Source organism: Zingiber officinale, chromosome 6B (assembly GCF_018446385.1).
Source record: "Zingiber officinale cultivar Zhangliang chromosome 6B, Zo_v1.1, whole genome shotgun sequence".
NCBI classification, from domain to species: domain Eukaryota; kingdom Viridiplantae; phylum Streptophyta; class Magnoliopsida; order Zingiberales; family Zingiberaceae; genus Zingiber; species Zingiber officinale.
The window spans coordinates 119,119,504-119,143,327 of record NC_055996.1 but is presented as its reverse complement, the minus strand read 5'-3'; the positions used below and the strand labels follow the sequence as shown (position 1 = coordinate 119,143,327).

The 23,824-nt window shown below is 33.2% G+C and overlaps 2 protein-coding genes across 3 annotated transcripts in view; one reads left to right on the top strand and one right to left on the bottom strand.

Annotated features, from left to right (window-relative positions):
- The window catches only part of LOC121989249 (prefoldin subunit 1-like), a 41,417-nt gene that overhangs the window by 7,714 nt on the left and 9,879 nt on the right, over positions 1–23,824 (top strand). The window lies entirely within an intron of this gene.
- Positions 31–15,541, bottom strand: LOC121989852 (calcium-transporting ATPase 5, plasma membrane-type-like). Its single transcript, XM_042544163.1, has 31 exons — positions 15,353–15,541; positions 15,053–15,227; positions 14,287–14,403; positions 14,139–14,184; positions 13,870–13,982; positions 13,651–13,782; positions 13,471–13,560; positions 10,655–10,724; positions 6,225–6,295; positions 6,017–6,100; positions 5,873–5,950; positions 5,719–5,790; positions 5,340–5,423; positions 5,161–5,243; positions 4,983–5,091; positions 4,857–4,912; positions 4,727–4,769; positions 4,572–4,655; positions 4,334–4,471; positions 3,053–3,118; positions 2,853–2,951; positions 2,079–2,417; positions 1,907–1,966; positions 1,534–1,698; positions 1,321–1,437; positions 1,139–1,237; positions 920–1,057; positions 673–773; positions 494–539; positions 271–405; positions 31–168 (listed from the first exon to the last, which is right to left on the bottom strand). Exons 2-31 carry the CDS (start codon positions 15,191–15,193, stop codon positions 31–33), a joined length of 3,114 nt encoding a protein of 1,037 aa, XP_042400097.1. The 5' UTR covers positions 15,194–15,227; positions 15,353–15,541.

Below are 23,824 nucleotides of genomic sequence, written 5' to 3'. Positions count from 1 at the left end.
ATTGAACCATAAAAATTGGCTCAAGTCTCATCATCGAAAATTCATCGAAAGTTTCCTTGCCTGCAGTATTAAAGTAATCCCTATGATCCCCATGAAAAGGTAGTTCTTTGTCACACCGCTAAAGATATTCATCTCATTTGGTTTACGGGCATTGAATTCATTGAATATCTGAAATTACAAATTATCGAAACAGTTTGCATGATTACAAGAAAAGAGAATATCTTTTGAAGAATGATAAAAGTCACCAAGTAGTCTTGTTTTTCAGCTTACTTGGCAAAATACGAAGGTATTGAACACGAAGGTAGTCTTGACTTTCTCTGCATGTGCCGGATCGTCCTTCAGCAAATGCAGTATGTTCTTACCAGCGAAGTTGAAAATTAGTAGGATTCCCACTTGATATAAAGCCTGAATTTAAAGAGTTGTGAATAATAGAGAACTAACCATTATGAAGAAAGAAAAGGAAAGCTTGAGTGAGCTAAAGGTGAAGACATACTTGTACGATTATATTTCGCCACATGATATTAGTAACTAGAGGTTCTCTGCGAACAATAAAACCAAAGAAAAATATAGATTAAGAAAGATTAAACTATGAAAAAAAAAGAAAAGGATATCGGTACACTACGAAAATTGTTTAACATGGAGTTTAAATCATGGTAAAAGGAAGAGTCTGACCTTCGACCAACAGGAGATCTCTTCATTAGTTCATTGGTAGGTGGTTCTGTTGCCAGTGCTAGTGCTCCAAGAGTGTCCATGATTAGGTTGACCCAGAGAAGCTAATACATTTACCACAAATGATTTAAGTTTAAGATATTCACAATACATTCTGCCAAAATATTCTTTTTATGAGTTGGACGAGATCAAAGAAAAAAATAGCGAAAATCTGGTTTTGCAAAGAAAATATAATGAAATTTTGCTGAACCTGAACAGCGTTGAGCGGCACATCTCCGGTTGAAACAGCAGCTACCACATTTATTATGAGTGCTGCGATGTTGACTGTAAGTTGAAATTGAATGAATTTTTGAATGTTGGCATACACAGAACGGCCCCATCGGACAACCTGAAAGGGACGCATTCATATGAACTTTGATATAGTGAAAAGCCAGAGAGAATTTTGAAGCTGCAAAAACTTCAAGCGAACCTTTACAACGGATGCAAAATTGTCGTCCAATATAATGATGTCTGAGCTTTCTTTTGCAACTTCTGTCCCCTGAATTCCCATTGATAGACCTATATCTGCCTAAGAAATGAAATGGAGAACATGATATAAATCAGCGACTACTATTATAATCAACGTATGAGATTCTTGAATGAATATCATACCTCATGTAATGCTGGAGCATCATTAGTTCCGTCTCCAGTAACGGCGACAACATGCCCCTTTTTCCGCAAGGCTTGGACAAGCAGGAGTTTGTCGTTTGGCGAGGACCGACCCATTACCTAAACAAAGAAATACACACTTCAAAACTAGAGAGAAGGGTCAAATATAACATTTGAAACTTATTAATAACTTATAAGAAACCATGTTAGACATACACATATTTTGTCAGCAATAGCTTGTCTTGCAGATTCGGAGAGGACACGAAATTCTCTTCCCTCAATGATGCTTGACTCAGAAAGAGCTGAAGTGGGATCAAGTATTCCACACTCCATAGCTATAGCCTTGGCTGTTTCTATATTGTCGCCCGTAACCATGCGAACCTGATCAACCAAGAGATGATTTGTTTAGGATGAAAAGTAAACATTTATACTCGAAAAAACTAATTGAACTATCAAAAATATACACACACGACAGCTAACGAGTATTTGAAAGACAAAAAGTGTATATAAAATGCCAACAATGTTGGCCAACAACAATAACAGAACATGCGGTAAATGCTATTATTGCATTATTGCTCTTAAAGACTACCTTGACACCAGCAGAAGTGCATAATGTGACAGCCTCTCTAACGCCTGGACGACAAGGATCCTACATGCAATCACATTGTGTCACAAATCAAGAGAGAAAAGAACATAAAAGTCAGAAACCCAAAACTACAAAAGTCAGTAAGAAATATCGGATTCATTTCTCACGAACAGACCTTTATTCCAACTATAGCAAGCATAACAAGTTCGTCCTCAGGTAACTTCCAATCACCCCTCTTATCTACTTCTGGAACTCTATCGTGATCATACATTTTATATGCAAACGCAACACAACGTAGGCTCTTTGCTGCCATGATTTCAATAGATTTTTTAAATTCATCCACCTGTATAATTAAAGATGTTAGCCAGATATTAGTTGAAGGTATTAAAAGAATAAGACATGCCTTCTCTGGATTCAGCATTTGAATAGAACCATCAATGTCAATCCATCTTGTACAAGCAGCTAAGATCAATTCAGCAGCTCCTTTCCAGTGCACATGAACTGTTGAGTCTGCCTGCAAACATGAGGGAAAAAAGACAATTATATCTCACATGCATCTGAAATTGAAAGAAGATAAGAAAATACAGAAATTCCCTTGTGAGTATATCCCAAGAGGGATAAAAAGATTGTTTATTGCAATCAGAAAATGCACTGAAAAGATGTAAGAAAGCCAATAACTGCAACTTTTAGCAAAGAGAAAAAATGAGATAATTTCGATGCAGTCAAACATGTCTAGTCAAGTGGCAATTTTTTTAAAAGGAACCGAAAAATAGTTAACGGAATCAAGCTTCTGAAATGGAAGCTGGAAAAGCTATTCAAGAATAACTGTATAAATTAGTAGCTTTTAACCATTATAAAACACATAAATTCCAATAATATGTAGGAAAAAGTTTCCTTAAAATGCTAAATAAATATCACGGTTTCAAGATATTCTATGAAATCTGATTACCAGATTTATAGCGACACCACCACGCTTTTTCTCTGAGTTGAAAGGAACTGCATGAAGAATTGATGAACTTTTCCTCACAAGATCGAACTTCATTCCCAGCTATAAAGAAGAAGGTCCATGTACGATTATCATATAAAATTTAATTAAAGAACGATCAAACAATGCATACCATTAAAGAACTTGTCCTCTGAACTTTTTACCTTGATTCCCCAGGAAAGGATTGCCTTTTCTGTAGGTGAGCCAGTCACCTCTACAATTCCACCATCCTATTAACACAAACTATTATAATTATCTTGACACGCCAAAAAATTTAAAAGGCACTGGACAGACAGAAATTTAAGCCTAGACAGCCAGACTCTTAGAAATTATAAATTGCATAGTGGAAAGAAGATGCGATAGGATATAAAAATTAAATTTAGTCCCTTTTTTTTCACAAATAGAGTTGTTAAGACTTTTTGACATTTCTTAAAAAAATCACTTAATACATTTACTTTTGGTGAATTTTTTTTTGAGAACTATATCCCTATTAGAAATGACAAGCCACTATAGAGAAATAGAGAGACGTGTTGGGAACATGAGATGTTATCTTTAGTTAATTGATGGTAGAATTGGAAGATAAGAGTTAATTACCTTAGAATTTGAGAACGAGATTATAAATGTTTGGAGGGGCCAGAAGGTAATCTACAATGTCCAAAAGGCTAGTAAAAAAACTGAATTGTCTATGTCACTACACCCAACATCTCATAATTAGTATGAGTAGTAAATTTCTAGAAAATCCATGTTATGCCTATTAGTATCAATTATGAGGATTCTATGTAACCTAAACAAATAGACAGGAAAGGGTATCAAGGTCATCTTTTATATTGTTTGTTACTCAAAGTAGATTGAGAACGGTTTTTCTACATCTAGTTATTGTGTCCTCTTATGAGGTAACCTAATTTCCTAGAAGAGCAACAAGCTAGCACTGGTGAGAATGTTAAGTGCGGCCTTGGTGGTATATGAACTCATTTGGGTGAAGCATTTGATGATAAAGATTAGATATGCTCCTGAAAATCAATGAGGCTTTATTATGATAATTGAGTTCCTATGCATATGATGTCGAATGTGTATTTTAGAATGCAAATGAGAATACAAAACATATACAGATTGATTGTCATTCAATCAATTAGCATATTTATACCAAGATGGGCTTCATAATATATTCTAAATAGTTTGCGAGAGAGTATTATTGGTAAAGGATCAATAATGTGTAAATATGTCAAGGTAGAGGGGCTATTTAGAATAATATTTATATATCCATCACACACACACACACACACACACACACACACATATCTATAGGAGGAGCTACCAAGAGTTCAAATAAGAAAAAAAATTTCCCCTCTACCTTAACAAGGCAAGAATGTGAATTCTTTCAAACAGATACAACAATTATCTAACATTAAGAATGTGAATTTCAATCGGACAAGAGGTCGACTTACTTCAGGCTCAAACACATTTCCAGTAGTATTCTGAGCAATGCCTTCGATCAGTAAAGAAACTAGCGATTTAGACAATGTATCACAATTGTCAAGAGACTGGGAGTTCATCCCTCCAACCAAAGCCTCTACAACGGTCATCTGAAGAAGAACAAAAGACAAAAAGAGCTTTGTAAATTTAGTAAAACAAATTGCTAACGCCAAAGAAGACAATTTGATGATTGAGGACAAGTTTGCAAACCTGATTGAGTGTCAAAGTACCAGTTTTATCACTGCATATTGTTGTTGCTGATCCCATGGTTTCACAAGCTGAAAGTCTTCTAACCTGTGATAAAACCATCATAAATGTTCATCTCTGCTGTTGCAACATGGATATGATTTAAGAAAGATGCATACCAAAGCCTTGTCTGCCATCATCTTTCGCATTGAGTAAGCAAGACTGATAGATTCAAAGACATGATTAATTAGCAGAAAAGATAGAACAAACAACTTAAACGTTATATGAAAATGCAAAAGAAATTCTTACGTTAACGTCACAGCTAATGGTAACCCTTCTGGAACTGCAACGACTACTATGGTTACCTAGCCAAAGACCAGTGCAAAGTAAGCTAGCAACCAATGATTTACAGATCTAGAAAGTATTGCTACGCACCGCAATAGTCAGGATTTTAACGGCTCCATCGAAGGCAGCACTTGCACTAGTCTGTCCCTTCAGAAACTGAATAGTTCCATCAGGATTTTTGGTATGGCCAGTAAAGTATCTGAAAGTTTTATAATAATTTTAAAATTTTGTGGCATACAAATCCTCAATTGGAAAACTGTGTCATTACCTAGACATAAGGACAACAAGAACAGCAACAGCAACAGACAATCCCACAGTACCAATCAATGTGGCAAGACCATTCAATCGCACCTAATGAGAAAACAAAAATATACACCAAAGCATCACCAAAAAAACATGTTTCTTATATATCATGTCAAACAAAATCGCACAAGTAAGATGAAATACCTGCAGAGGTGTTTCTTCCCCATTGTCCTCGGAAATGTTAGCCATTAACAGACCCCATTCAGTATTAATTCCGACAGCAGTTACCTAAGATTTATGAAAAAGACATACTAATGTGGTGCAAAAGAATGCAAAGTGAAGAAGTTAATAATATATTATAGGCATAGTTATTGTCCGAGTTCCCCAAAGGATTAAATTCCTATTTCATAAATGTTCCTAAGAATCATGGAATAGAGTAATCAAAGATATGTATAATCAGGATACTCTAAAATGCATATATGTTTTGGCCTCCTTTCAACCCAATAATTATTAATCTGTGTTTATTCAATCAAATAATATACACAGCTATAACAACAAACAATTGAAAACACAAAATGCTTACCAACATGGTGCCATAACCATCAGAAACCTTGCAACCAGACATCAAAAATGGTGCCTTTTGGTCCTTATGAACCTGGAAATTTAAATCATATCAAACTCTGATCGAGCTCACATATGTCTCAGGATTATGCAAATAAGTTAAAGAAACAACTCACAATTTTGGCTTCTCCAGTCATACTAGATTCATCAATGGCAAGAGAAAGGCCAGAGACTAATATCCCATCAGCTGGAACCTAAAAGGCAATACTAATTGTAAGGCCAATGCATAATAAAAGATAAGTAGCATCTTAATTTTGTACCTGATCTCCGATCTTAAGTGGGAGAATGTCACCAACCACTATGTCATATATGGAAACTTCTATCCTTCTACCACCTCTAATTACCTGGAACGTAGATAACTTGAATCAGTAGGCAATTTGAAAACTTTAAGAACTTGACATTCTGCAAACATCTTGGGTGACATTCTGATAAAAAAAAGAACAAATAGTGTCATCAGCTCATACATACCTCCAAGTGAATGTTTCTCTTTTCTTCATTCAGATGTTGAAATTGGAGGGATTGTTTATAATCACTGATGGCTGCAAACAAGGTAAAACCAAGTGAACTGAAGAACAATACTACCTCTTTAGAGAAAACTCATTAAAAGAGTAACTCACATATATAGGTATAAAACCCTAGTGTGAAAGTGCAGAAAGAATTTAATGGATTAGTCATTGATGTTCCAGAGCAAAACTATGCAATTAATTGCCCATAAATATTAACCATGCTATTTTAAAAATCTCTAAAAAAAATGACTGTACCATCTAAGTAGTAAGAATACAATATTTGTATATCAACAATATACTGGGAGGCTATTGGCATTTGCATTCCATAGAAAAAATACCCTTTATTTTACAACAACAACAACCAAGCCAGATCCCACTAGGTGGGGTCGTCTATATGGATCCTTTTAAGCCATTGAGCTCTATCTTCTACTTATATCATCATCTATACTTAAATAAATTTTATCTTATTTTATTATTTCTAGATAAAATTTATCTGGAAACAACCTCTTGCAAAAAGCAAGGTAAGACCGCATACAATGGAGCCTTTCCCGGGACCCCATATAGCGGGAGCTTTGTGCACCGGACTGTCCTTTTTTTGTTTTATTGTTGCTAACCAAGTCTTTTGTTGGCCTTCCTCTTCTTTGTTTGATATGCGTGTTTGTCATAGTTTCAAATCGCCTAACTAGAACATTTATTGATCGTTTCAGTAGATGGCCGTACCATCTTAAATGTATCTCTCAGAGTTTTTCTTCAATAGATGCAACTCTGACTTTCTCTCTAATGTTCTCATTTCTTATTTGGTCCATTCTCGTATGTCCACACATCCACCTTAATATCCTCATCTCTGCAATTCTCATCTTCTGCTCATATGCTCGAGTCATAGTCTAACATTAAGTTCCATATAACATAGCAAGTCTAACTGTGATTTTGTAGAATTTTCATTTAAATTTTAGAAGTACTTTAGGGTTTAGAAGTAGTTTACGATCATATAAAACACTCGACGCTCTCCTCCATTTCAACCATCCTGCTTGTATTCTATGTAAGACATTTCTCTCAATCTCTCCATCATTTTAAAAAATATCCTAGATATCTAAAACTCTCGGTTTCGGGCAACTCGTCATCTGCTATCTTAACAATTGTCTCATTATGTCTAATATTGCTAAACTTAAATTTCATATATTTTGTCTTTATTCTACTAATCTTAAAATCGTTCCTTCTAGTATTTTCTGTCAAGATTCTAGTTTAGTATTTACTTCTTCACGTGTTTTATCTACTAAACAAGATCATTTGCAAATAACACGCACTATGGTACTGTGTCTTAAATGTGTGCAGTGAGCTCATCCATAATTAGTGTAAAAAGATAGGGACTTAAAACAGATCCTTGATGTGACCCTATTTTTATTAGAAATTCTTCAATTACTCCGCCTGAAGTCTTTACTCTAATAGTTACATCCTCGTGCATATCCTTAATTAGTTCAATATATGTTACGCTAACACCTTTCTTTTCTAGAATTCTCCATATATTTCTCTTGGGACTCTATTATAAGCTTTGTCTAAGTCAATGAATACCATGTGCAGATGTTGTTTTTGCTCCCAATATTTTTCAATTAATTATCTAAGAAGATGTATAGCTTTTATTGTCGACCTTCCAAGCATGAACCCAAATTGATTTTCGATCACCATGGTCTCCTTCCTTAATATTTTTTCTATTACTTTTTCCCAAAGTTTCATGGTATGACTCATTAGTTTAATACCCCTATAGTTTGCAAAATTTTGTATGTCTCCCTTGTTCTTATATAAGGGAACTAGAATACTTATCTTCCATTGATCAAGTTTTTTTTTTTTTTTTTCATTATCATGTTAAATAATTTTGTAAGTTATTTAATACCTTGTTTCCCTAGGCACTTCCATACCTCTATCGGAATATCATCTGGTCCAACAACTTTTCCATTGTGTATCCCATTTAAAGCTTGTTCTCTTTCTAAAGTTTGAATTCTAAGATAAAAATTTAAATTTTTATGCTCATTTGACCTACTTAAATTACCTAAGTTAAGTTGGTCACTTAAACTTTCATTAAAAAGATGATGAAAATACCTCTTCCACTTCCACTGCTCTTTTTTTTCTCCATCGTTTACTAGTACCCTATTATATTCATCTTTAATATATTTTATTTGGATAAGATCTCTTGTTTTCCTTTCTTTCACTTTAGTTATTCTATAAATGTCTCTTTCCTTTTCTTTTGTATCCAATTTTTGATATAATCGTTCAAAAGTTTCATTCGTTGCTTCATTTACTACTCTCTTAGCTTCTTTCTTGGCTATTGTATATTTTTTTTTAAATTTTCCTCGTTCTTATAAATATATAATTCTTATAAATTATTCATTTTTCCTTCATTTTCTTTTGTACTTTCTCATTTCACCACCAAGATTCCTTAGTGGTGCATGCCCCTTTGACTCACCGAGTACACTCTTAGCTACTATTTTTAACTTTGATACTATCTTATCCCATGTCGCATTAGAATCATCGTATATTTCACCTAATGCTTGTACTCCTACCTTCTCCTTAAATATATTTTGTTTCCAATCATTTGACTTCCACCACTTGATTCTAGAAGTCGTATATATTTTCTTTCTATTGATACTATATTTGAGATGTATATCCAAAACTACTAATCTATGTTGGATAGTTAAGTTTTCTTCAGTGATGATCTTGTAATCTTTACAAATTTTTCTATCTTTCTTCCTAACCATAAGAAAGTCAATTTGTGATTTATTATTTTCACTTTAGAACGTGACTAAGTGTTCTCTTTTCTTAAAAAAACGTATTAGCTAATATAAAGTCATATACTATCGCAAAATATAATATAATTTTTTCTTCCTCATTTCTCACTCCCAACTCATAACTCCCATGCACCCTCTCATATTCCTCATTTTTCACTCCGACATACCCATTTAGATCTCCTATTAAAATTATTTTATTTGGCAGAATGTTTTGTAATATTTCATCTAAGTCGTCCATAAATCTTGATTTGGTAGTTTCATCTAATCCTACTTGCGGTGCATAAACGCTAATTATGTTCATAGTTTTTTTCACCACTATTATCTTAAGAGTTATAATTCTATCCTTTTTCTAACTACTCCTATAACTTCATCTTTTAATGAACTATCTACAACAATACCCACTCCCTTTCTTGCTTTACTCTTTCATGTGTACCGTAATTTAAAACCCGAGTTCTCTATTAGTTTTGCCTTCTCGCCTATCAATTTTGTCTCTTGTACACATAAAATACTAATTCTTCTCTTAATCATTGCGTATCTACTACCTCCATAGATTTACCAGTAAGGGTTTCTATGTTATATGTTCCAAATTTTAGATTATTAGTTTTCCTATCATATTTGTTCTTATCCAATCTATGGCATGAGAACTTTTGCTTATTTAACACTACACCTAAGTTTTCATGAAGATGTAGCAGTCCTTGCCGATACGTTACATTAGATCCTGCAATGCGAACTCTTGCATATTTAGTACTACACCCGAGTTTTGAAGTTGTAGTGGCTCTTGCCGAGATGTTATAGTCGGACCCTGCAATGCATTCCTTCAGGAGAACAACCTAGCATTGACACAATAATTTAATGGATCCATTCATTGAATATTTGCCATAGTTTTAACGCTGGCCGATAACCTAACGCAACCCTCCTCCTTTCTTCAGGCTTGGGACTGGCCATGATCGGTTCGTCGTTGGCTGGCAACCCTTTATTTTACAAAAGAAGTATTTCAAATTGGCAAAATTAGGCAATCCATTGACTTGAATTCAGGGAGATTATGATTGTATTTAGTTTGTAAAAAATTTACAGTATTTCTTTTACACAAGAAGCAAAAATTTGCAAAATGTGAACAAGGGAAAAAGAATAAGATTGCATTTTCAACTTCTTTAAGAAATGGAAATTAGTGATGAACCTCCAACGCAATTTTGACTACTATGTATAAACTTTATATGTTCTGATTTTTATGTGTTGGGTCAAATTTAGCATACTTGAATTTGAATATGATTTTGGATCAATTTTCCTTGATCCGGAAAACTTGGGCTGGGTCAAATTTTGGTAGAGAACCAGACCAGGCTAATCCATGTTTACTCCTACAAACAGCTTTGCTCGTCTTTAAGTAGAAAACAAGAAAACTAATACAAATTTGGCTAAACAAATGCTTCCTAAGGCATTTTGTTTTCCTTTTCTTTTGTTCACTCTCGACAGCATCATTTTGTCTCTGTTGAAATGATTTTTGGTCTCATCCATGTTTCTTATGAAATACTTTAAAGGTGCAAATTCTTAAGGCAAAATCATTGATTCAAACAAAAAATGCAACAAATTAAACAATCACTTATGGATATCATACCTGTAACAAGTATAACCAGAATAACAGCAAAGGCGATGCTTCCTCCATCATACCATCCTTCACTTAAGCCCTTAAATAGTATATTATAGCACATTAAATAAAGAGTACAAACACAAGAATGTTAATGCATCAACATTTATAATAAAATCTAGTTAGCATATTGATGTCCATAAAAAAAAAATCCAAAAACTTGGATTGGCATACAAACAAGAAGAACAACATAAAGCACTAACAGGTTAGGAGGGTTACTCAGATAGATGGTATAAGTTACAAGGATAAGTTTAGTCTTTTTGATGTCCATAAAAATAATCCAAAAACTTGGATTGGCATACAAACAAGAACGACATAAAGCACTAACAAGTTTGGAGGGTTACTCAGATAGATGGTATAAGCTACAAAGATAAGTTTAGTCTTTCCTCTTTTGCTTATGAATTTAAAATAAATTCAGGAATATGAAAACCGCACATCTATTTGCATGTCTAAAATAAAATCATAATATCAAGGAAAAATATATATATTTTTAGAAACAACTAAACGAGTGGTTGTTGCAAAACCAAAAAATAATAATTGATAACATGAGGGATTGATGAAAACGATGCTATATTCAAGAGCAGACACGAGAGGGTGCTAGTGGTATCTCTCACACTCCTAGATTATTTGTTGTCTTTGACTTCCTAAAATTTTTATTCCCTTAAGACCATTATAAAGGATGACTAATTTCTTTTTTAAACTATTAATCATTTATAGTATTGGAACCCATTGAAAAACAATAAATGTAAGTTGCTTTACTCTGCTCCCTCGACTCATATTCATGAGTTCGCCACTAGCTATATCTATATATTGTAAAAAGGAGTGCTAAAAAAATCACCTCAAATATCTAATTTGTTTATTTTTTTACAAAAATCAACATAAAGATGAGTCCCATTTTCAGTTATATAGAAAAGAATTATAAATTAATTGCAATGTCAAATACTATAATGTATTGATATAATTCACATTTAACTAACAGAAGAAGAAATATTTTTTTTTTGAAAATATTTATATAGCCCAAATAAGTATATTTTAAACAATATAATTAAACTATATAAATGTTTGTATTACAATTTTACCATATAAATTTAAACCTTGCATTAAATTCAAATTTATCTTTTCATATTGAAGATTTTATTAATTAATATTTTTTCTTATTTGCGTTTCAAATTAATTATATCGTAGTGCTTTAAATTTATAAATAAAATTTAGATTCTATTATAAACTTTTTTTTTTTAAACAAAATTGATGAAAAATAATTAATCAAAGGAACTATATAGTTAGCAAGTATAAGATATTTAAATTTAATATTACATTTAATAAACATTATTGACAATTAGTAAATCAATTCAATAAATTTTTAAAAGAAAATTGCTATTTTCATAAAATATTAATATATTAAAAACTATAAAATTATAATTTGAAACATTGTAAAGGAAATAAATTAAATTTTCATGTGTTAATTATTTTATATAATTATAAAATGTGGGTATAGGAAATTGATTGTACTTGAACTTCTTCAAAAATTACTTGTGCAAAAAATAAAATTTTAATATTAGTTAATAATAAAACTTGTGGCAAAAAAAAAAAAGAAAATCATGTTTAATCAAAAATATCCTTCACATATTCATAACGAAAAAATATCTAATCGGCGGAGATTAAGTACTCTAGTTCCCAAAGGAAACGTACGAAATTATACAAACTATAAAGGTATTAAACTAAATCCTATAATGAAACTTTGAAAAAGAATAATAGAAAAAAGACTAAGGTAGGAGACCACAATGACCAAAAATTAATTTGGTTTCATACTTGAAATGTTAACAATTGAAGTTATAGATCCTCTCAGGTAACTAATTGAAAAGTATTGGAAACAGAAACAAGATTTACACATGGTTAATCATATATCAAATATAATTGCTTTAACAATTGTATTCTAGAAACTATTACATTATATATCCTCTTTTTAAAAAATTACCTTTTGTAAAAATTTTCAATTTTTTATTTAGATTAATCTATGTTTTCCTATTTTTAAATTCAATTGAACAATAGTACATTTTTCTGTTCGACAAACATTAGTTTATCACAATACATTTTAAAAAATTTAAAGAATGATTTTTTTTTTTTTAAAAGAATGAGAAAGTTTTTAATAATAAAATAATAAAATGAAATAGGAATGTGATTTATATTTAACATTATAAATTGATTCGATATTATTTGATAATCAATATTCTTGATAATATAAAATAAAATTAGAAACCTAAAAAATTAAGCTTAATGTAATAATTTTTATAGATAACTTTCAAAATATATGTATTGTTATTCACTGTAGTGAACATACAATTAATGTATATTATCTTTTGTACGACTGTACAAACTGCTATTGAAAAGGTATGAAAATCTATTATTGATGTATAATATTTATAGCCCATGCATCCAACAATTAGTAAGCTTTGATGATGAATGAGTATAAAAAAGCCAACACATACGTTTATTCTATCAGATTCTTTGGACCCGGAATTTGATACAAAGGAAAATTATGCTGCTGAGATTTACTTAAGCAAATAGCAGATATCATGTTTTTGCCAAAATGTTAAATGACATGCCCATTTTACAATGTATGATGAACCAAACTAATTCTTAGTATAAAAGTTGATAGACTATACAAACAGAAATCGCTTTTGCATGGTGAAAAGGAAAAGAATATTGAAAAATAATATAAAATATAAACAATTTGATAATATAAGAAAAATAATAGAATAGCTGAGAACCTAGCATAGATAACGTACTTCTGTTTTTATACCCAATACCAAAGAAAGAACTGAAGCTACCATTAGTATGATTAGTGTTAAATCTTGGCAAGCCTCCCACACAAAAACCTACAATTGGAAGAAGTGGGATTAAAATCGTAATAATCAAGCATATAGAATGAGAGCTGCAAAACATGAGATATAGCATGGATCTCATACCAGAAAGCTCTTCCCTTTCTTTTGTGGATATGTATTTGCCCCAAATATGTTTCTTCTATTTAATAAATCTGTCTCATCTCCAACGATACCCCTCTCTGTGCTGGATTTCAATATATTTGACAGCCCCTTAACCTGAACATAAAGAAAAACATGCAACATAATTGAACATCTAATAAATTATAGCTTTAGATGTAGCTGCTGAAGTCATAAACTACTTGCCCCTCCAAATTCTTTTAGTGCAGTTAAATCATGTTCCCTATTTATTTCCATAAGCTTTTTGACGGCAATAGGAAAATCACCTTCTTGAAGTACTGGTTTTCCTCCAGTAGCATCTAGTTTGTTAGGAGTATAAAAAGACAATGCAATAAAATAGATATTAAAATAAGAAGTCTATAAGAAAAAATCAGCATACTAGAGATTTATGATTAAGATCTAAGATCCATCTCTAATGGAATCGAATTTATGCATATCAATAATGAAACATGTACCTGGTGGTGGTGGTGTTTCTCCTGCTTCTTTGAAGAGAAATGCTGCCTGGAAAGGACAAATAAAACACAAATTATTATAAGTCATAAGAAGAAGGGCATCGCAATCTAGTACAAGCCTGAAATAAAAGAACCACAAGGATGAATATACCCGTATGACTTGTGTGTGGGTTCTTATTTTACTTCTCACTTCCTCTTTCTCATTCTCCTTCTTCAAGTCAAGTGTGTATCTAAATCTACGTGCAGCATTTAACACAAGAGCTGCTTGCTGTAGGAGAGAAAAAACAGAAAAATTAGATTATGTAGTTCTTTTTAGATAAACTCAAATTTGTCAATAATACAAGTCAATGTCAGTTAGAACATGCAGTAGTTAGATTGCCTGATTAAATTAATGTTTGAACTCTGAAAAACTACCAACCAAAATGAATATTCCTTTTTCTGATTATTTAATTGGTTTGCAAAGTTCTGCTCGCTTATCTAAGAATAAGAATAGCATCGAAAACATTGCACCTCTACACAGTTATATATAATAAATATATATCCGCACCGAATATACAAGTATCATTGAGCTAGTTTATTCACTGTAATTTTTTTTCTTAAAAAATCCATATCAAACATATATTTTTATGAATTCTCCTTATATCTTTCTGCGGGTACTTTGAAATTTTGACGATCAGAAATTTAAGTGATGAGGGGAAAAAAATTCAACCTCAGTGTCTTATTATATATCCATCTATTCCGATCCCTCCGGAGATCAAAATGAGACTTCGATAGCATTAATGTCCTCGCATTGATTCGTTCCATCAGTGGAACCAATACGAGAAGGGATGGAACACAAAACAATCAACGGAAACACTTGTATTCTCATTCCGTTTACCACCATAAAGCAATCAGGGAAGAAGCGAATGCGAACATACCCTCCATCGACGCAGACGCTCCGTCGGCGCATTCTTCGGGGGGATAGCGAACGCATCGTCCTCAGCGCCTATTTTGTCCGCGTCGACGATCTCCGACGATCCGCCGAGACCATACTCCTCGTCACGCCGCATTGGGTCCATCGCTCGCACTGGGACGTGGACGATCGATCAAAATCTGGGCCGCAAAAAGAGGATCAGACGGACTAGGGCAAATAGATGAACAGGGATATAACTAAGGCAGGGAGGAATCTTCGCATAGCAACGGTGGGGGAGCCTCATTGGAGATCGAAGCAAACTCACCTAGGGATGCCGAAAGGTCCGGTGACGATGGCGGCGGCGGCGGCGGTGGCGGCGACGAGGCAATGAGAGATCGGAGAAGATGAGATTCCTCTCGTCCTCGTCCCTCGCGATACTCCGTCGTCGTCTTCGTCTTCGTCGCCTCGGTTCTCTTCGCTGCGCCGTGTACGGAGTTAAGAGGCCCAGAGAGAAGCTTCGCGGCAGCTTCGGGATCCGTGTTGTCATGCAACCGTTGGCCAGCTATTTTTAACTAGCCATTCGAAAAATTAACCATGATCACGAAATTTATATTCATTAATAGATTTCCAGATTTAATTCCAATTTTGTTTATACGTTCACCTTAATAATAAACCCTAAATATATGCAGTTGTTCATTGTCTATATTTGCATTTAAAATTTTCGTTCTGTTATCTGAGTTCACTTGCAGCCCCGCCTTGCAATGTCAGTATCTATTGATTGAACAGATCAGATTATATTTTAAGATATTATGACATCTTTAAAATGTATACAATATTCTCGTGATGTGTAAGGTATCTTTGAGATATAATCTGGTCCGTCCGATCGGCAAAGAGACACAAGGACAGAAAAATTTAGGGACAAAGGATTTAAACTCAATGCGGCCGATGAGGATACTTTTGGTGTGAACGTTATCACGTTATGCATCACTAATAGCCATGCCATACCAGTTTTTTCGTTAGTTATAATTTAGATATGAATTTAGATTTATGACATCCTATTGTTATATAATTTATAAAATGAATGTGTTGTGAATTAAGATAATTTGATGAGGTAAGATAGGGAAGAGGAAGAGGATGATGCGAGTCTAAAGGAAAGATTTTTGTAATTGGTACAAATTTATTAAATTTTAAGATAAAATTTTGGATAAAAATCAAATAACCATGCATCCTTTATTATCCTTTTTTTTTAATACCTTTTTAATGACAAATATTTTATTCTAATAACTTGATCAAAATAATATTGTTTTTCTTAATTGAATGCAAGATAAATTTTTTTTCAGTTATGATATTGACGAGATCCTTGAGTTTGATACTTGACCTACTAAAATTATTTCACTCTAAATTATCAATGTTGTTATTTTATTTGTTTTGATGTGCCCTTCATAGGGAATAACTAGATTTCATGATTTGTGTAATATTATAATAATCATCATATCATCTAACGCCCTTAATGTAAACTAGTTAAATATTAAAGAAAATACTATTTAATCTAATTTTTAATATTAATTTGTGACATTTATTTATATATTTGCCTGTTTGATATATATTTTATTATTTTCATTTATGTTTTTACTTAAGTGGGATATATTGTATTTAATGTTGTGAACGTTAGGAATCACCGAATCAGTTTAACAGCATAAATGTAAAGTAATGAGAGTTAGAGATATCGTGACTGTATGGTTTCAATTTTAAAACTACGAGGACATTTTCAAGATAAATATAACATAGAGGTGCTGAAGGAAAATTCCAACAAAACATCCGCGCCACGTTCTTCTTCTGACTTCTCCAAGGAAATTGGAATTACAATTTAATGATGGCGTGGACCTTCGCGACACTTCCATACGCTTGGATTTATTTAGTATTTTTTTATTATTTTTTTAGGTATATTATATCTATTTAAAATTTTAAGATTTAAAAATTAAATTATAATGAATTTGAATCAATAAAATTTTTTTTTGATGATTCAGAATTCCTTTTGAGTTACAGTGTTCAAGATTAAAAATTTTAGATGTTCACTGGATATATTATATGTATTTAAAATTTAAGATTTATATGTTAGATTATAATGGTTTAAACTAATAAAATTTTCCCTTTGAAGTCTAGCTTCCTTTTGAGTTATAATCAAGATAAAAAATTTAGATGCTCACGAGTATATTATCCATTCTTAAGGAAATGTTGATTTTAAAAAAATTGAATCCAAGCGCTTGGATCATTGTGGGGTATATAGGCGTACGACATCTCATCCACAGCAGAGACTTACCTTGTATAATGATGGGTGACATCCAACATAGATGATATGACGTGGTCAAAATTAATTTTTTCTCTCTCTCTTTCTCTTGCATGCTCTCTCTTGCATGCAAGGTGGTACTAATTGTTTACAAACTAACACTAAGGTGGAACTAATCTTTAAAGACCAGTTCCAACACATTGGCAATGATTTGCACAAATTAATACCACGTTGATGTTGGTTTGCATAAACCAGTACCAACTATTGGTGCTAGCTATATAGTTTACACTATGTTGGTGCTAATTTATACAAACCAACACTAACAGAAGATCGGTTATACAAACTGGCACCAATGTGGTGCTGGTTTCCGCAAACCAGTATCACGTTGGTGCTAATTTACGTAAATCAGTACCATGTTGATGCTGATTTCCACAACTGGTCTTCTGTTGGTGCTGGTCTTTAAAGATCAACACCAACATGATACAAATCAACACCAGCTAAGCACCAATAGTTGGTGCTGGTTTGCGCAAACCAGCACCAACTACTAGTGTTGGTTTGGTACTGGTTTGTGTAAATCAACACCAACGTGGTGATGATTTGCACAACTAGTCTTTTGTTAGTGATGGTTAGAGTTGTCAATTTGGATTGAGTAGGATGGGTTGACCCGTCCTGCTAAATAATTTAAGCGGGTTGGGTTGAAATTTTATTAACTCAAGCCCACTGTGGGCTGACCTTCCTAGGCCCGTGACTCACGCGGGTCAGTCCATGACAGGATTAGGTTGACCCACGGGTTAAGAAATACATATAAGTCAAGTTTTATGTCAATTTATTATCTTTCTTTGTTATAATTTTAAAATAAAAATAGTACTTTTTCATCAAACATGAGTACTCATTTGTGTTGATTTACATTTAAAATATCCGTTTCTAGATACATTTGATTGATGAAATCTTTTCGAAATAAAATATAGCCCATGAGTTGCCCCGCCTAACCCACAACCCACCTTGGATTTGGTTGGGTTGGGGATTTTTCAATCGGCCAAGATGACGAGTTGACCTGTCCCGCCTTGCTAAATGGCTGAGCCGTCGTGGGCCAATCCGCCCCCCATGGGTTGACCGTCTGACTGCTCTAGTGCTAGTCTTTAAACCACTAGTGATGCTGGTTTGTGCAAACTAGCACCAACGTGGTCCAAACCAACAACAGTAGTTGGTGCTGGTTTACACAAACCAGCACCAACGTGCTGGTGGTGGTCTTTAAAGACTAGCACGTTGGAGTTGGTTTTTAAAAAATAATTCTACCTTGGTACTGGTTTGTAAAAATAAACATCCTATTACATGTAGGAGAGAAACTTACATGTAGGAGAGATAAGAGAATTTTATGTAGATGAGAGAGGGAAAAAAAAGTTTTGATCACCCATCGTTGTGCAAATTATCATTCTTTTATATATATATTACCACATCATAGAATTGTAGAAATGGATAAGGGTCGATTTTGATGGATAAGGATCCACATATTATTATTATTATTATTATTGATATTTTTCACTTTTAGGGTATTTAATTTTTTTTTAATATTTTAGTTATTTTTGGTAATTTTTATATTAGAATTTCACAACTTTTTAATTTCCTTTTTATGAAGAATAATTATAGAGAGTCGAGCTAAGTCGAGAGAGGAAGGTAGAGAGTCAGTCAGCGAAGGTTTTGGAAAAGAAATAAAAGAAAGAGGGTTTTAAAACATGTCGTAAGCTTTAAAAAAGCACAAATAGACAACGGTTTTAAAAATCGTTGTCGTAACCTTTAAAAACTGTTGTCGTAGTCTAAAAAAGTGCAAATAGACAACAGTTTTAAAAACCATTGTCGTAGCCTTTAAAAATCATTGTCGTAATCCCAAAAAAGTGCAAATAGACAACAATTTTTAAAAACCGTTGTCGTGAGCCCCAAAAAAATCGCTTAAAGACATCAGTTTTTGTTAAAACCGTTGTTAAAAGGCAAAAAACAACGATTTTGGCATAAAACCGTTGTCTTTTAAGTGTTGTTGAATGAGAATTTTCTTGTAGTGTCCATCTGAGATATTCTCCATCGACGAACAGAAGCAACAACAATCAGAGTACGAACACTCGAACAGTCATCATTTTTTCAACAGAAGCAAATATTTCCTTATAATCTATGTCATACTCCTAAAAATAACATTTAGCAACAAGACGAGCTTCGTATCACTCGATAGATCTATCAGATTTAATTTTGATCTTCTATATCTAACGAGAACTAATAGTGTGTTTTCCTGGTGGCAATGGAACCAAATCCCATATATGAGTCTGATGCAAAGCAGTTAATTCCTCAGCCATAACACTCTACCAAAGTGAGTTACAAATTAAACATCTTTTCTATAGGATACAGTCTTAGAAAGACAATGAATAGATGTAACAAATGAAGTAAAAGAATGAGAATAACATGAGTAAGCAAAATCTGACAGTTTAGTAGACTTACGAACACAAGTGGATAGACGATGGTGGAGAGAAGGATCATCTGCAACCTTAGGAGATGATTGGGTAGTGGTAGAAGAAAGAGCATGTGGAGCAGATATCTCAGGAACCAAAGTACTACATTCAGTTGAGCTACTAGTAGGAGTTGTGGGTGAAACTTCCTCAGTGTCAGTATTAAAATGATCAATACAAAGTAGATCTGACTTATTATGTGAACTAGCTGGAATAGAAAAGAATGGAATATGCTCAAGAAACACATCATGACGAGAGACATACAATTTTTGACTAACGGGATCAAAGCAACGATATCTGTTTTGAGTAACACCATAACCCAAAAAGACACAAAGAGTAGACGAGAGACTAATTTATTACGCTCAACATATGGACGAAAGACAAAGCAAGTATAACCAAAAACATGCAAAGAGGAATAGAGAGGAGCATGACCATACAATTTTTCAAAAGGTGACAAGCCTAAATTGTGTGAGGTTGGAATTTTATTAATCGCGTGAGAAGCAGTAAGGATTGCTTCCTCCCAAAAGATACTAGGAACACTGGAAGATAATAAAAATGAACGGGTTGTTTCAACAAGATGTCTATGTTTTCGTTCAGCCACACCATTATGTTTAGGAGTATCTGTACAAGAGGTTTGATGAATAGTACCATCAGAAGTAAATAATTGTGAAAATAATTTAAAATGCATTTATCCCCCCTCCAAATCACAACGAAAATACTTTATGACACTAGGATGTTGAGTTTTCACAAGAGCTCTAAAGTTGTTGAAAATGATAAGATAATCAGACCTGTGTTTCATAAGATTAACCCAAGTGTAACGAATGCAATCATTAATAAATGAAACATAATATCTTAACCCCCCCACCCCTCTTTTTTTGTAGGAATAGGAGAGGGTCCCTACACATCAAAATGGATAAGATCAAATGAAGCAGAAGAAAAAGAAAGACTTTTAGAAAATGGTAAGGTAGAAAATTTAGCCAGTTTACAACCACTACAATCAGAAATATCAAAACTTTTTAAAGGTCATAATACTCTTGTAGAAACTAAAAATTACAAATGAGATGCTGAAACATGACCTAAACGAGAGTGCCATAAATAAAAATCAGAAGATGAACGATTTAGATGAAAAGATGATAAATCCACACTCGAAGTTCGTGCTTTGGGTTGATCAAACATAGAGTCCTCATATACGACATGCGATTAAGCATACGAAATTACGAGTCTGAACATAACAATTGGATGATGAAAAAGAGACTGATATAGGACTATAATTGACTATGATAAGTTTAAAGTAAGACTCAGAATATGGCCGCTTGTAGTAAGAAATAAACAAAGATGTAACAATTGTACTACTAGTAACATTGTATAAACATAGATGCAATTCTGGGAAAAAAGAAATAAAAAGATGATAAATTAGATGAAATATGATGGGAGGCACCAGAGTCCAAAATCCATAAGGATGAAGATATACCTGAAATACCGGACCATAACAAACCTATATGAGAGGAAGCTGACATGGCAGAGGGTTGTGAAACAAGGAACTGTTGAAACTTCTTCAACATATATGGATCATATTTCCATGAAGTATCTGCATGATCAGACATGATGACAGAACGAATAATGCTCAGAATAATCAAATTGTAAGAATACACATCTGTACGATCTATAAAAATTGGTGTCAGGATGACCCATGGTCATATAGAGAATTTGAGGTGGAAAAAGATGTCAAACATAGAAATTGGTAGCACGGGGCGTCGGTGTCGAAATTAGTAGAAAAGAACGTCAATGCCAAAATCAATAACACAGGAAGAACGTCGATGTAGAAAATGGCAGGATAGATCGTCAACATCTAAATCAGCAGGACAAGGTGTCGGTGCCGAAATCGGTAGTAGCAGTAGGGGATGGCAGCGGCAACAAGAAGCAATAATAGCGGGCGGTAGAAAAAATTAGGCCAGAGAAAGAGAACATAGTTTTGATACCATGTAGAAATTAAGAAAAAAAACTAACCATATATTGAATCCAAAATTGATGAGGTCTTATATAAGGTCTTATATAATTGATTAAGAAACCCTAAACTCTAAATATAAAAAATCAAATTATCTAAAAGTTATAAATAAATAAATAAATATAATCTATATGTACTTTTCGGCACAAACTTCCAAAAGGGTACTGTATGACAGATATCCAAGTTCTGTTAATTATAGGTTGACTGACAAGCATTCGGTCGGTATATCACTAGCTTGGTCGTACAGAGTGAAACTACTAATTTGTTTTTCACTCAATTTTCATATTGTCAGAGAGATGCATCGTGTCTGCATCGGGAGCACAAACCTATTTTTTGTCCTTTTGTTAACAAACCTCCCGCTTTGTGCTCCTATTTCTTGCACTCCGCTTTGTAGTCCTATTTCTTGCACTCCTCTTAGATATATAAGGGTGTAATTGAGTCAAGTCAAGTCGAACTTTTAAATATTTAACCTTGACTTGTTTATAATCGAGCCGAGCTCGAGCATTATTTAATAAATATATTCATAGCTCATGAGCTTATTCGAGCTTTTATCGAGCCTAAACGAGCTTAATAAATATAGATTACAAGTTTAAATATTCATTAAAAACTAAATTATATATTTAGAAAAAATTATAATATTTTATTAAAAGTTATAATTTTATTCTAATAAATAAATTTAATATATTTATATATATTTTTATAAGTAGAGTGTAAAATTTATAAATTTAATATCAAAACTATTATTTTTTATTTAAAAATTAATTCATCAGCGTGTTCACAAACTAACAAGCCGAATATTGTGAAGTTTGAGTTTGGTTTCTTTATATTAACAAACCTCATTAAACAAGCTCAAACAAGTTTTTATCGAATCTAACTTTGAATAGCTCACAAGCGGTTTAGTTCATTTACATCCCACCTAAACTCGAACTGCTTCTGCGACACCTCCCCCACACCTTCGGTCGTCGCCTCCGCCTCCACGAACTCAATCTGAGCAACAACCGCTTCGTTGGTCGCTTCCCCTTTGTCGTCCTCCGCCTCCTTGCCCTGTGCTTCCTAGATCTGCATTTCAACAACTTCGAGGGTCCCATCGTGCCAGTCGACGGCCTCGCGATCCCCTACAAACCGGAGTTCTTCCTGTGGGTTGTCTCAGGGCTCGGACGAGACAAGGAACGGCTCAGCGATCTCGATCTCGACCTTGACTCCCTCCTCGCTCTCTTCGATGACCTCGGCGGCAGCGACTCCTCCTGCTGGGATTCTGCCTCCTACAACGGGTTCTCTCCGCTGATACCAAAGACTAGGGTTTGATGCATTAATGCAGTAATTTAGGATTTGGCTATGTAATTAAATTTAGCTTTACTAAATGTGTTTCTTTTAGGATTTTTTTTAGATCATTGATTAATTTGCAATAACAGTTTACTGCAATCGTAAATATTTCCTGTTCAACTGTAATTTGGTTTACTTTTCAGTTAAAATTCTGTGGTTGGGTAACTTCGATGAGTTACAAGGACTCGCTCAAAGGGCATTATAAATAAACTATAGTTTTTATGGATTTTTGCAGTTGAGTTTTATAGTCAATTTTTAGTGAGCAAAGAATATTTTGTTGGGTGTCATCTCTTTCACTTGAACGATTCGTTGTGTTTAGATAAAATTCCTTTCAAAATTTATCTATCCATGTTTTTTCATATAATGAATGATATTGGACCATTTGGCATAAGTGTTCAATTTTTTTAATAAATAAATTATAAAATAAAAATCAAGAGAGAGAGAAACATAGTGTTTTTCGAGTGCATCCGTACGTTTTGCAGAGATAAGCTGATCAATTTAATAAAACATACGTACGTTGCGATTATACAGTTGCATGCAGTGCAAACAAAATACTGAAAAATGTAACTACAAAAGTTTTAAATTTAAGAATGTATTAATTGTTTTTATAATCCATAATTTGTTGACTTATCTATCTTGAAATTTGAACAATAATTTATACATACTTATAAGTTCATTTTAGAATATTTG